At 31.7% G+C, this 12,069-nt stretch overlaps 2 protein-coding genes and 1 non-coding gene across 11 annotated transcripts; 1 reads left to right on the plus strand and 2 right to left on the minus strand.

The window, feature by feature from the left end:
- The first annotated feature begins 715 nt into the window (after positions 1–715).
- On the plus strand, positions 716–800 carry TRNAY-GUA (transfer RNA tyrosine (anticodon GUA)). The gene is given in 2 exon segments: positions 716–752; positions 765–800. It is a non-coding gene; the product is annotated as a tRNA-Tyr (tRNA).
- Positions 801–1,276: 476 nt separating this feature from the next.
- LOC142527081 (ubiquitin-conjugating enzyme E2-23 kDa-like) lies at positions 1,277–4,322 on the minus strand. 2 transcript variants are annotated; one of them, XM_075631798.1, is made up of 6 exons: positions 4,108–4,322; positions 3,853–3,932; positions 3,070–3,184; positions 2,916–2,968; positions 2,679–2,807; positions 1,277–1,678 (listed from the first exon to the last, which is right to left on the minus strand). In XM_075631798.1, exons 1-6 carry the CDS (start codon positions 4,149–4,151, stop codon positions 1,548–1,550), a joined length of 552 nt encoding a protein of 183 aa, XP_075487913.1. In that variant the 5' UTR covers positions 4,152–4,322; the 3' UTR covers positions 1,277–1,547. The 2 variants fall into 2 exon arrangements, with proteins under 2 accessions (XP_075487913.1, XP_075487914.1); XM_075631799.1 differs by having other exon boundaries at positions 3,853–3,954; positions 4,108–4,314.
- Positions 4,323–8,024: 3,702 nt separating this feature from the next.
- LOC142528101 (histidinol-phosphate aminotransferase, chloroplastic-like) lies at positions 8,025–11,334 on the minus strand. Of its 8 annotated transcripts, none has more exons than XR_012815613.1 (6): positions 11,226–11,334; positions 10,437–10,482; positions 10,106–10,262; positions 9,506–9,589; positions 9,205–9,378; positions 8,025–8,378 (listed from the first exon to the last, which is right to left on the minus strand). XR_012815613.1 is itself a non-coding variant. In XM_075633172.1 (5 exons), the coding sequence occupies exons 2-4, from the start codon at positions 10,343–10,345 to the stop codon at positions 9,316–9,318; spliced, it is 387 nt and encodes a 128-aa protein (XP_075489287.1). In that variant the 5' UTR covers positions 10,346–10,535; positions 11,226–11,334; the 3' UTR covers positions 8,025–8,378; positions 9,281–9,315. The 8 variants fall into 8 exon arrangements, 1 of the variants encoding a protein (XP_075489287.1); XR_012815612.1 differs by having other exon boundaries at positions 10,437–10,535; XR_012815609.1 differs by having other exon boundaries at positions 10,106–10,365; positions 10,437–10,535; positions 11,226–11,333.
- Positions 11,335–12,069: the final 735 nt, after the last annotated feature.

Consider the following 12,069-nt stretch of genomic DNA (forward strand, 5'->3'; position numbering starts at 1 on the left):
TAACTTTAAATATTTATCTTTGTTGATTTTTTTTCTCTCCTAAATTATTCTTATAGATTTTAAGATAGCTTATTGGTTTCTCTTTTGCCTTTATTGTTGTTAATTAATTAATTAATATTATAACATTAATAATTAATAACATTTTAAGTTTATGTTACATTTCATTGATTTTTTAATCCTAAATTATTCTTATTGATTTTAAGATAGTTTCTCGGATTATTTTTTGTCTTTATCACTGTTAATTAGTTAATATTTATAACTAATAAAATTATAAGTTTTATTGTTTAAAGCACAAGGAAGTCAATGAAATATAAGCAATTAATCAACCTAAAATAAAATAAATAAATAAATAAATAAACACAAATTAATTATTCATGAAGTTAGGCTACAGAATGATATGAAAAACCTCATAAAAAAGCTTGAAAATATCAACAAAGCCCATAAAAGTAAGAAAATTCTAAGAAAAAAGGCATAACATCTACAATTCAAGGGAGGATTTTTTTTGAGTTGGCAAAGCTCCGAAGAGAATATGGCCCAAAATTTTAGATCAAATATAAAGATTTAGTGTTTTAAAAAAACTTAATTTAGAAAAATAATAATAGGAACTGAGATTCTTTGTTTGAAAAAAATGACATTTCTGAGATTTTTAATAATATGGGTTATGAACCAATAAATAAATTATTGATATATTAAAGATCTGCCATCATAGCAAAATCCGACCTTAGCTCAGTTGGTAGAGCGGAGGACTGTAGTTTGCTGCTGAAATCCTTAGGTCGCTGGTTCGAATCCGGCAGGTCGGAATTTTTGTGAAATTTAAAATTTAAGATGATGTCTAGAAATAGACCCTATCAAAAGTTTTTCAACTTCAACTATAAATTTTATCCAAAATAATTATATCATGACTCCAAGTAAATTCAAATAAACTTGAGTAAATTAATTATTGACGGATATTTTGTTCATGCCCTCCACTCGGCACCGTCAGATCAATAAGACCCCGGTGAACGGTTCATATTTATAATAAAAAATAATTATTTTTAAAATAATGAATCAAATAGAGTCCTCACTCAAAATTAGTATCTCAAATCAATTTTTGTGCTAATGATATCATGACTCCAAGCGAATTCAAATAAACTTTGTTTGCGAGTCGATCTACAATATGATTTTTCAAGTGATGCCAAACTTGAGATCGACTACGAAAAATTCGACTCGAAATGGTGTTCTGAGCCCGGTTACACTAGACTCCAGCCACAAATCCTACTACGTTAACAACCCCACAAAGCAAAAACAAACTATGGATCTTCAAACGTTTTGACCATTACACAATAGTATATAACATCATTGAATGAAACACAATATATTTACAGACAGACAGTACCCAATACAATCATGATTTGTCCACACATATGATTCAATAAATAAGTAAATCAAACATGCTTGAATGATGGTACAACTAAATATTTATGTGCAGCTTGAAAGGATCTTGATCTTGAGGGTAGCCAAGAGAGTCATATACAGAATCCAGATGGATAGTAACATAATTATGAAAGCTATGGATCCACTTTCCCTACTATTTCCTCGTCGCTAGAGTCGTGTTCTTCCTCGCTTAGCTCATCATCGCTTGCCATTTCTTCTGGAGCAGCTCCTATATCTTCTGGCTTGGCATATTTAAGACAATATTCTGGAAAATTAGCACGTGGCAGTGTCACATTCACAAGATGTGATCGAGGTAAGAATCAAATATCAAGAAAAGTTCAGGTCTATTATCTGTTAGCGGAAAGAAACTAAAAGTGAGCATCCACTAGGGGTGAACTCCCAACAGCTTCAATGATTAAAAACAACTTCCAACCTTCAACAGAAAAAGGGATTTCAGCTGGGGGATTGACGGAGGAGATCACCCCTCAACTAAAATAAAATATAATTTATGTATAATTCTTTCCACTGTGCATCCTGGATTTGCCCATACATATTACATTTTTGTCAAAGTTCTATTTGTATCACGAGAAGGAAGGAACTTGACATTGGAATTTGGAACCTTCACGTTTTACTCCATTGCGATGTTTCAGACCAGGGGCAAATCCAAGAGGATGAGCAGTGGGAGCCATCCCACTTCAATGAAAGAAAATCCAAATTCATGAGTAACATATTCTAATAATGTAAGTTTCACTGGTCAAAATATAATAAGTTACCATCATCGACAACATTCTTAGGTCCTTCCAATTTTCAAACTGAACTGTAAACGACATCTCAAGGGAAGTTCGCTAGATAAAATAATAAAAAGTTCTTGATTGAATCAGGGATACAATTGTACATCACATATAACCTTTCCCTTTTCAAAACATTGAAATCAAATCATCACGAAGACCAGATACCTTAAATGATAGGGTCGAACGGTAATATAATTTTTAAAATTAGAACTAAACATGAGTTCCAACCGTTAATGATGATTCTGGGATCATTTGCCATGCATAGTATTGGAACAATAAAAAGAAAATATCAAGTATCGTCCAGAAAATAAATAGCAGATAGACTCGAAAATTTCTGAGCCACTGGAATCTTTTTCAGTAGTTTTGAACTTCAAGAAAAAGTAAATAATATTTCTTACGTTTAATCTTGGCAGATCGTATAGAACCTAGAAAGCATTAGATATTTCCTAATTATAAAAGTGAAGCTTTTGGTACCTTTAACCCTTTGTTCATAAGCACTTCGGTCACGCATCATCAGAGCTGCAGCCTCCCCATTCAAAGGGTCCGACGGATTAGGATACAAGAGAAGTTGCGGTAGAAATACCTCAAACACGTTCACTAGGTCTGTCGAGTATGTAGGCAATTAGAATCTCCTGATCTATCAATATTCACATCAATAGCTAAAAGAACCAACAATTTGAATAGGCAAATTAAACTATACTAGTGAATTACCGAACATGGGACTCCAAGTCTGATTGATAACATCCAAACAAACCGATCCCGACCTGAATTTCCATAATCCACAAAAAAAAACTCTCAATATACATGCAAAAATTTACTCATCCGTCATGGGAGAGTGTTTAAACCTTAAATATATGTCACTCACATTTCATCCACATTGGGGTGATAGATCTTGTTAATGAATCCTATGGATGGAGATTTGTATGGATAAGCATCGGGAAGCTCCACCCTCACTTTCCAAACTCCACCAAGGTAAGGGCCTACCTCATTTAATTGGGACTACTTGGTTAGTGGAGAGGAATTCATTCCAAGAAACAAAATGAAAATCCGTTTGCGGAAGACCGATCTCAACTTAAACGAATGAGGTAGGAAGTTAATTGAAAAAAACTTCAACCTTTGTGCAATTTTTCCAACCACACAAATCACATTATCACCATAGTTAAAACATTAAAACTAAAAGCTAAGAATTACTTAAGAGCTATCAGTTACGAAGTATACACAACCACCCAAAAAGTCCTCTTCTTTTTTTTCATTTTCTTTTTATTTTTCCAATTGCCATGCAACCTTAAGACATGATCACGGGCAAATAACTTTTACATCCCAACATGAATTCAGTTTTTTACGGTAATTAAACATTAAGAATCAGAAGCTAAATAGTAGAATTACTTAAATACAGTCAATTATGAAGTACACAAAACACAAAAGGTCCCCTCTTCTCGTTCCCTTTGTTTTCTTCCTTTTTTTTCCCTCAATTTTCCTTCGCCAATCACGAGACATAATCATGGCCAAATAAATCCCAAAGATCATACAATAGATTTCAAAAAATGCTAAGTCAACAAACTTATAAAAGAAACCCAAGAATCAAACACCACAGAAAAAGCTGCAAAATCGTCATTCAAACATAGAAAGAAGGGTCAGGAAAATTTACTGTCTTTAGGTCCATGGAAATGCACATAAAACACCTGCATCCCATCATTCAGAGTCTCCACCTTATAATCACTCATCATCCTATTTCAAGCAAAACAAAATTCTGCAAATAGTTATTTTCTTAAAAAAACAGCAGATTTTTTTTACATATAAAAAACCCATTACAAGTAAAACCAATAAACATGATAAATTACAATAATTTTGTATTATGTGATGTTAGTTTCAAAAGAAAAGAAAAAAAAGAAGAAAGAAGTACAATTTCATTAAATCCATCTCACGCCTCTTGCTTGGAGAAGACATAGTTAATCTGCTCAGTAGTTTCTGGGCTTGCTCGTTGCCTCTTTCTTTTATTTTACTCTTGATTCTCAGGAGAAATAAATTGGGAGTAGAATTGCTTGTTCAACTGTGTAAAGCAAGGGACTTTTGAAAGAGCATTAAAATAATTGGACAACACAAGAAGATATGCGTGAAAGCTAACATGTGTATATATAATATATATTTTAGATTTGAAATACTATATTTAACCGTAGATCTCGTTTTGAATTAAGAATTTTATCGTCCCATGAAATGTAAGCAAGGCAAAAAAAATTTATAGCATTTAACTCATGAAGAATTATTATATTTTATGTTAAAAATATTATTTACATAATAAATATAGATCGAAATAACATATAATATAAACTCGTAAAATTGTTATAAGAAACAGACTCAGTAAATAATTATGTAATATTTATAATAACGTAATTAAAACTAAAACTTAATGAAATGAGTTTGTTTTTGAACTTATCACCGTAAGTTCATTATTTAAAAATAATATAAATTTAATTTGATATAGAAAATTATAGAAATTAGTATTTTCCCAAAGAATCAAACTTAATAGAATATTTTTTTTCAAAGTATCATTTCTGTAATAAAATAAAGATTCCTCGCCCATAGCGCACGATATTTAGGCCCATTTTTAAAAAATTATATTTAATCCCAATTTTTTATTCAAATTAAATATTTACTTCGCAAAATTCCTATTTTATTTGTGTCGATATAATAAAATTCATTATTTTTTAAATATAATAAAATTCGTTATTGTTTTCGCCAAACCAATTATTGCACCAATGATTATTATATTAGTATTACTTGTAAAGTTTGTAGCCTGTGGGGCAGGAGATATGGATGACGATGGGACAGGGTGGAGGTGAGTTTGTTAACCTAGTCCTCGAATTCTATTTGTGTATTCATATATGCCCCGATTTTCGTTTTTCGATCGCGAGGATCAAATCTTCATTTCTGCAGCTATTTTCATTTCAAAAATATTAATGAGACAACATAAGGACAAGTACGAAGATTCATCGAACCAAAATTTATTATTATTAGTTATACTATTAATATTATTATTTTTATTATTAATATTATTTTTGGGACGGATTCAAGGACGAGGATAATATTCTCATACCCATACCGTACTATTTCGAAAATTTTAAAAATTTCTCGAACTCGAAAAAATCGAAAATCTCCATCCTCGTTTCGAATTTTCTTCGCAAATCCCCAAGCCCGTGGAGAAAATTGTACAATCCAACAGGGATTTGCGTGGAGCCGTGCAAAGAAAGATACATATAATACTATTTTATTTTATTTTTAAAATAAGGTAATGTTAGATTTTTTTTCTAAAAAATATTACCATTTTTTAAATAATTATACTTTTTCTTTTTTCCTTTTTTTCCCTTTCACACCTCATGATATAATCATGGCTAGCTAGTTTATTTTATTCAAATTTCATCTCTCTTTAAAAATACATTGTTATTATATTATTATTTATATTGTTATATAATCTAATATATTTCGAATTTTCTACCCATAAACTATTGTAAATTAATTAAGAGTAGGTCTCTTGTGAGACATGCTCACAAATCTTTATCTGTGAGACGAGTAATACTTTTAGCATAAAAAGTAATACTTTTTCGTGGATGATTCAAATAAAAAATAAGTCTCACAAAATACGACTCGTGAGACCGTCTCACATACGTTTTTGCCATTAATTATTAGACAAAATAATATATCTCGAAACATATGTTTGTAAACGAGGGTTAATGACATCTTGCTCCTTGTGAAACTATTTAGTGACATAAAACTTCTTTAAAAAAATCAATAAACTAATAAATCTCCAGTTTTTTTTTAAAAAAAAAGTATTTGAAAATTTGCCATATTTTTTTACATTTTTCACATAAATTAACAAACCACCCTATAGTTTTTGAGTAAAAACCTTTGTTCGTATATTTAATAGAGGGTCTCGAGTTGGGCCTTTTTTCATTCAAATTTAAGATATTGCAAAAATAAATACAATTAACAAAAATAAATTATTAAAATAATAATAAAGTAAAATATTATTATGGTTTTTACTTATATTATTATAATTTTTATAATTATGTCAATTTTTTTAAAAAAATTGTTATTTATTAAATATTTTTACATATTTATTATTCATTAATTTTTTATTTTAAATATCATTATTCTAAATTAATTTGCTATTACTGATATTATTATTAATTTATTTTGATATTTTGTTAAAATATCTCTTTCAACGAATAAAAAATAATTAAAAAATGATAAATTATGTGGGTCAGGTCACTATTTCAAATAGTGCCTTCTCGAGGATAATCCTCCCCTTTTTTCCTGTTTTTTATGTTTATACTATTTTATATGTCAGAAAATAATCTCGTATAAAATATTATATTAAATTCAGAAAAATAAACTAGTCAACAAATATTTATGAAAGAGCTTGAGGGTATTTTTTAATCACAAAAACTTACGTAGGATGATCTCACAAGTCAATTTTATGATACATATATTATATTTTGATCATTCGTGAAAAATATTATTTTTTATGCAAAAAAATTACATTTTATTGTAAATATGAGAAAGATTGACGCGTCTCACGAATAAAGATCCGTGAAACCATCTCACAAGATATCTAGTATTTTTAAATTTATATGAAAATATTTATTTAAAAATTTGATAATTTTCCACACAGGGTGTTTACCTACTTTCTTGAAAAGTAGAGGGTTTGATAGCTTATTAATTTTTCCTATTGAGGTTTTATGTCACTTAAAACTTTCATAGGCATTATAAAAAAAAAAAAATAATTCATAGGGGTGCTGGATATTATTTTAACCCCATAAAACAAACGCCTATAATACAAACAAATCATTTACGATTCACGATCGGGGTTACCAGACAAGGATTCTGTTGTAAATCAATGGAATTCCTTATCCATCACAGCAGACGATGAGACAAATCATTTCGATTGATCCAACGTTAGCTGAAAAGGGTCGACGCTTGGCTCCGACGGGATTGGTGGGCAGATTATCGACTGACCTGTTGATCAACATAAGTGCACTACGTGAGTCACGTTGGTTCCATGGACTTCCGGGTCATCTCTGCAAACACATTCCTATTTATGTATAAGAATGAAGAAGCTGCTGTAAGAATTTCAGACAAGGAACCACTTTCATTTAATTAACAGATCGTTTCTTTTACTTTAGAAGTTTGAGAGATTCTCATGTCATTGATTTCCCTTCCAACACAAATCTGGGTTCGAGCTTTCAATGTCCTCACAGATCGACTGGGATATTTCGGATAAAATAGAAATTTTATATATATAATTGGTTTTTCCAAATTTTAATGATAAAAACAAATCTACGTGTTTAATATATGTACACATAAGGAGGAGCAGGGGCGGAGCCACATGCTCCTTTACCCATATTTTAGTTTAGGGTGGTACAATTTTTTTTTAAAAAATATATATGTAAATTTTGTATAATTTTGGAATAATATGATATTAATCTGGATATATCAATTTAAAATATTAAAATATCTTAGAGTTTAAAATTTCAGTACGGGCAGAACCATATTTCTGGCTCCGCCAAGTAATAATTAATTTAAACAAGTAGCCTACATCAAATTTGATTTCTCAATGTCGCTAGCTAGCACAGACAATGCTATGCATGGTCTTTATCATCCTCAAGTGGTACCCAACTTTCGTGATTCGGTTTGATTGATCACAATTCACATGATAAAATTATATTTTTTTTATTAATAATTAATATAAATAAAGATATGAAAATTAATATGTTAAATAAATAATTAATGATTTGATTGAATATATAAAATTGCAAATAAACATTTGATGGGGAAATAATCCAATTATATCATCAGAGCAACCAAACATTACCCAATTGTTTTGAGATTTCTTCATGTAAGTCAGAGAGTACTTTTTCCGAGCGAAGGGGAAACAAATCAAAATGCACATTTGCTACATACATTTCTGGTGCAGCAAAACAACACCAGCCACCAGCCGCAGTGTTGAAACGTAGAACACGATATCCAATGGTATACATAGATCCGATCAATAGAGGCGTTTGAGACACCAATTAAAACATCTGTATGCTCCGGCTTGCCTACAGAAACACGAAGGTAACCAGCCAATTCTTTGTTGCTGTAGTGACGAATCATCACTCCCATTTTCGCGAGGTCTTCCTGCATGCAAGGAGGAAGCATGACTGCTTATAATTCGTTCGTAGGATCAAGCATCTCGTGCTATAGTAGAAATTATAATTTGTATAGAAACTATACTACACTCAAATACTTCAATTTATACCAACAAAGTGCCACATTTCAATCGTTATGCTACACAAACACATAGGACGATTTCGACAATACTTTCCCCCTAAAAAGTGCTCCAACTCGCGATGTGGCAATCAAAGACGTGAACTTAGTGCTGATACCATTTGTAGGAATGTAATGCCAAAAGGTAAATAATTTCACGAAGAAAATGAAAAAAACAATGGTGAAAGCTGGGGAGGGTGGAAATAAAATATAATTGGTCAGTAATAGGTGGACAATCGAATCACTATCATTTATATAAATACTTAATTCCCAAGAAAAATGAAGTTTTGGACCGTCTCATCACTCCCATGTAGGCATGATAGCAGAAGCAACTTGAAACATAGGACTTTCAACATTTTTTACTTTCTTATGACCACATATTAGCAGAATCAATTAAAGCTTCATTTCGTAGCATTCATGATCGTTTTATTTTATACTACATTGATGAGACTAGCAGTGCGAACAAATCAAGCTATTTGAATCATAATTAGCTAACTCAAGCCAAGTTCGAAATGTTAGAATATACTTCAAGTCTAACTGAATCCCCATCTTATTTTGTTCGATTATTTACAAGTCGTTTGCGAACTTTAATACATCAATGATATTATCAAAAGTACATTAAAAATCAATCAATGGTTAGAGAAACATATCAAGCCATAAAAAACAAAATAAAGATAGAATAACATTTACAAAGTACCATGCCATGAACCTCATTATCAAATCAATTAATTCATCTGCACCACATCAAACGAGGATATATTCAGCTTCAATACCAGAATCTTCAGCAAGTGCCAAGTGCTGCTCGCAATCAACGACTTTCAGGATCAGGATATACATAAGGGAATCTCATTGATCCCAAAGCTTCAAAAACCTACAAGAAACTGGAAATGTGTTAAAAAAATCCAACAAAATGCATGCACGCGGAGATGGATTGATAAAGATATATACACAAATCAACAGATGCATAAAACAAAGACTTTATGCAGCATTATCCATACCTCTGGTGGAGGACCATAAGGGTTTTCATTCACATCTAGTTTTACTATGTCTTCAGGCTTCCTACCGAGACAAATAGACAAAACCTAGCACGCATACAATTACTTTTTAATCCAAACTGACATGCAACATATCATTAAATCAAATGGCAATTAACTTCTCTCAGAAAGACAATCAACTAACAAACATTCATATACCAGGACTCGATCAGATTTAATGAGTCTATCACATAGGAGAATGGAATATATTGCCATTATATTCATCTCACACGTTATACCATTTAAGAATTTTCAAATTAATTACTCGTAGTTCATTTTGCCTACCCTATCAGGTGTCATCCGAAGGAATGTAGTAAGTAATATTCAAAAAAGAGAAAAACAGAACAAACCAATAGACACTGCTGGCAGACAATATTATAACATGTAGGATACACCCATCTTTACCATAGTCATCATAATCAACCATAATGATGATTACGACTTTGCTGTTACTCCAAAGATGAGGGAGAGCCTCACACAAAATTAACAGGCAAAACGGGAGAAGACAAATATATGAAACCATGCTATAACATTTAACTGGAAAAAGGGAGAGATTTCACACACCTCAAATGGAAGAATAGGTTGATAAGATGACAATTTATGGAGGTGGGGTCTAATAAAAGAATCCCCAGTCAATGAGAAGCCACAATCCTGTTGACTATCATCCACTTTTACGGAATCAGGCAAGACAGAGAAGGACATAACCCTAATTTTACTCTGTCTAAATGAACAACAACTGCGAGTGAGGTTTGGCATGTCAATGCATATGGTTGAAGTGTTGCAGAATAAATCAATCACTCCCATATATGATTAATCCCTTCCCACTGGCAAAGACAAGAGAAAGAATTACCAAGAGTGAATGTGCGTGCGCAGATGTGAACAAGTGAAAATATACCTTAGAATTGAGTGGCAATACTGCAGTGAGTAAATTAAGCCCTGACCTGTAATCCTGGCCCATGTTAGTGCTTGCCACAAGCTTTATACAACTAGCTCTCTGCCGTATTTGTTATGTACAATTAAATGCTATTGAACTAATTAAAAGAAAGGCAAAATGAATTCAAACAATGACTAATCATGTTGATTATGGTGCATCTAGCGGTTCTTCGGTTCATCATCTTCAAAATCAAACTCAATCCACCGTTGAAAATATTGTCATCATATCAAAGAGTGGTGTTAGCTTAGAAATAATTTATCATCAAATGCTCTATTTGCTTAAACCTCTTATGTCACCCAAAAAACCCTTCCTTTTTATTTTCTCGAAAAGTATGTTAACGTCCATAGGCCATAATGGTGAATAAAAAATTGAGAATATCAAATGCCGAACCTCAACCAAATCATTCAAACCCAATCACAACATAGAAGTAACATTAATAAGTCAAAGGGAAAAGGTTTTAAATTATTTAGGATTCTTTTCTACCAGTATATCAAACACACTACTAAAAGTGAAAGAATCCTAACACTTCGCGTTTTATAGTTCTTTGGCAGTGAGCGATTCTTTGTTCTTTCCCCAATTCTAAGTTCTAACCATTCCCATATGCCATAACAATGACGCATTCCGATGAATTTAAACCGGAACCACCATGGAAATAACGGCAAATTAATAGGTAGAAAATTGGAGCAAATTCTCAACGAACTAACGAAGGAAAATTTTGAAATAAAACTAAAAAACATAGATTGAACATACTCTTTGAATCCTGAATCCTCGCTAAAAATCAGTGAATTTTCTACAAGGAATTCCCCGTGAATCTTGCTGCTCCAGTGGGAGCTAGTGCATTTATTATGCTCCTGCCACCTATTTTTTTGGGCTGCTGGTTGTTAGCTTTTTTTGGGCCATTAAATTAGCCCAAAATACGATGATTAGTATCTTTTATATTGTTTCCATTTCCTCCGAAAGCCCATTTACATGGCCCAAAATGGTGGTCCTTAAAAACCGATACAGAAAAATTTTATTAAGGTGGGAGACGTTTTTGGTCATTTATTTAGTATCCAAATTAATTCTATAATATAATTCTATTAGTGCTATCATTTTTCCTCAAAAAAGTTAAATCTGTTATTATTATATGTAAAAATTGTCTTAGAACTATTACACGTAACAACTATTGTACAGAAGGATTGAATATCAATTACCTATACACCAGTTAGGGGCCTTATTTTATTTTATTTATTTTTAAATGTTAGGGGACTAATTTGATACTCAAATAAATGGACAATTAAGTTGCTCAAATCGGAACAATTAGAATCTCTTTGAAGCTGTCAAAACCGATCAGCAGAAGGCGGGTTGGGTCGCAACCCGTCACAACCCGCCTTTCGCGTGGTGAGATGAATTGAGATATTGCCAACTTAATCCCACCTATTTGACGGGACAAGTCATCCATGTGAGCCTAAACCATTTTGACAACGCTACTCATTTATGTCATTTATCTTTTGAGTAGATCTTTTGTGAGACGGTTTCACGAATATTTATGTTTGAGAGGGGTCAACCTTACCGATATTCACAATAAAAAAGTAATACTTTTAGCATAAAAAGT

Source organism: Primulina tabacum, chromosome 15 (assembly GCF_025594145.1).
Source record: "Primulina tabacum isolate GXHZ01 chromosome 15, ASM2559414v2, whole genome shotgun sequence".
In the NCBI taxonomy this organism is placed as follows: domain Eukaryota; kingdom Viridiplantae; phylum Streptophyta; class Magnoliopsida; order Lamiales; family Gesneriaceae; genus Primulina; species Primulina tabacum.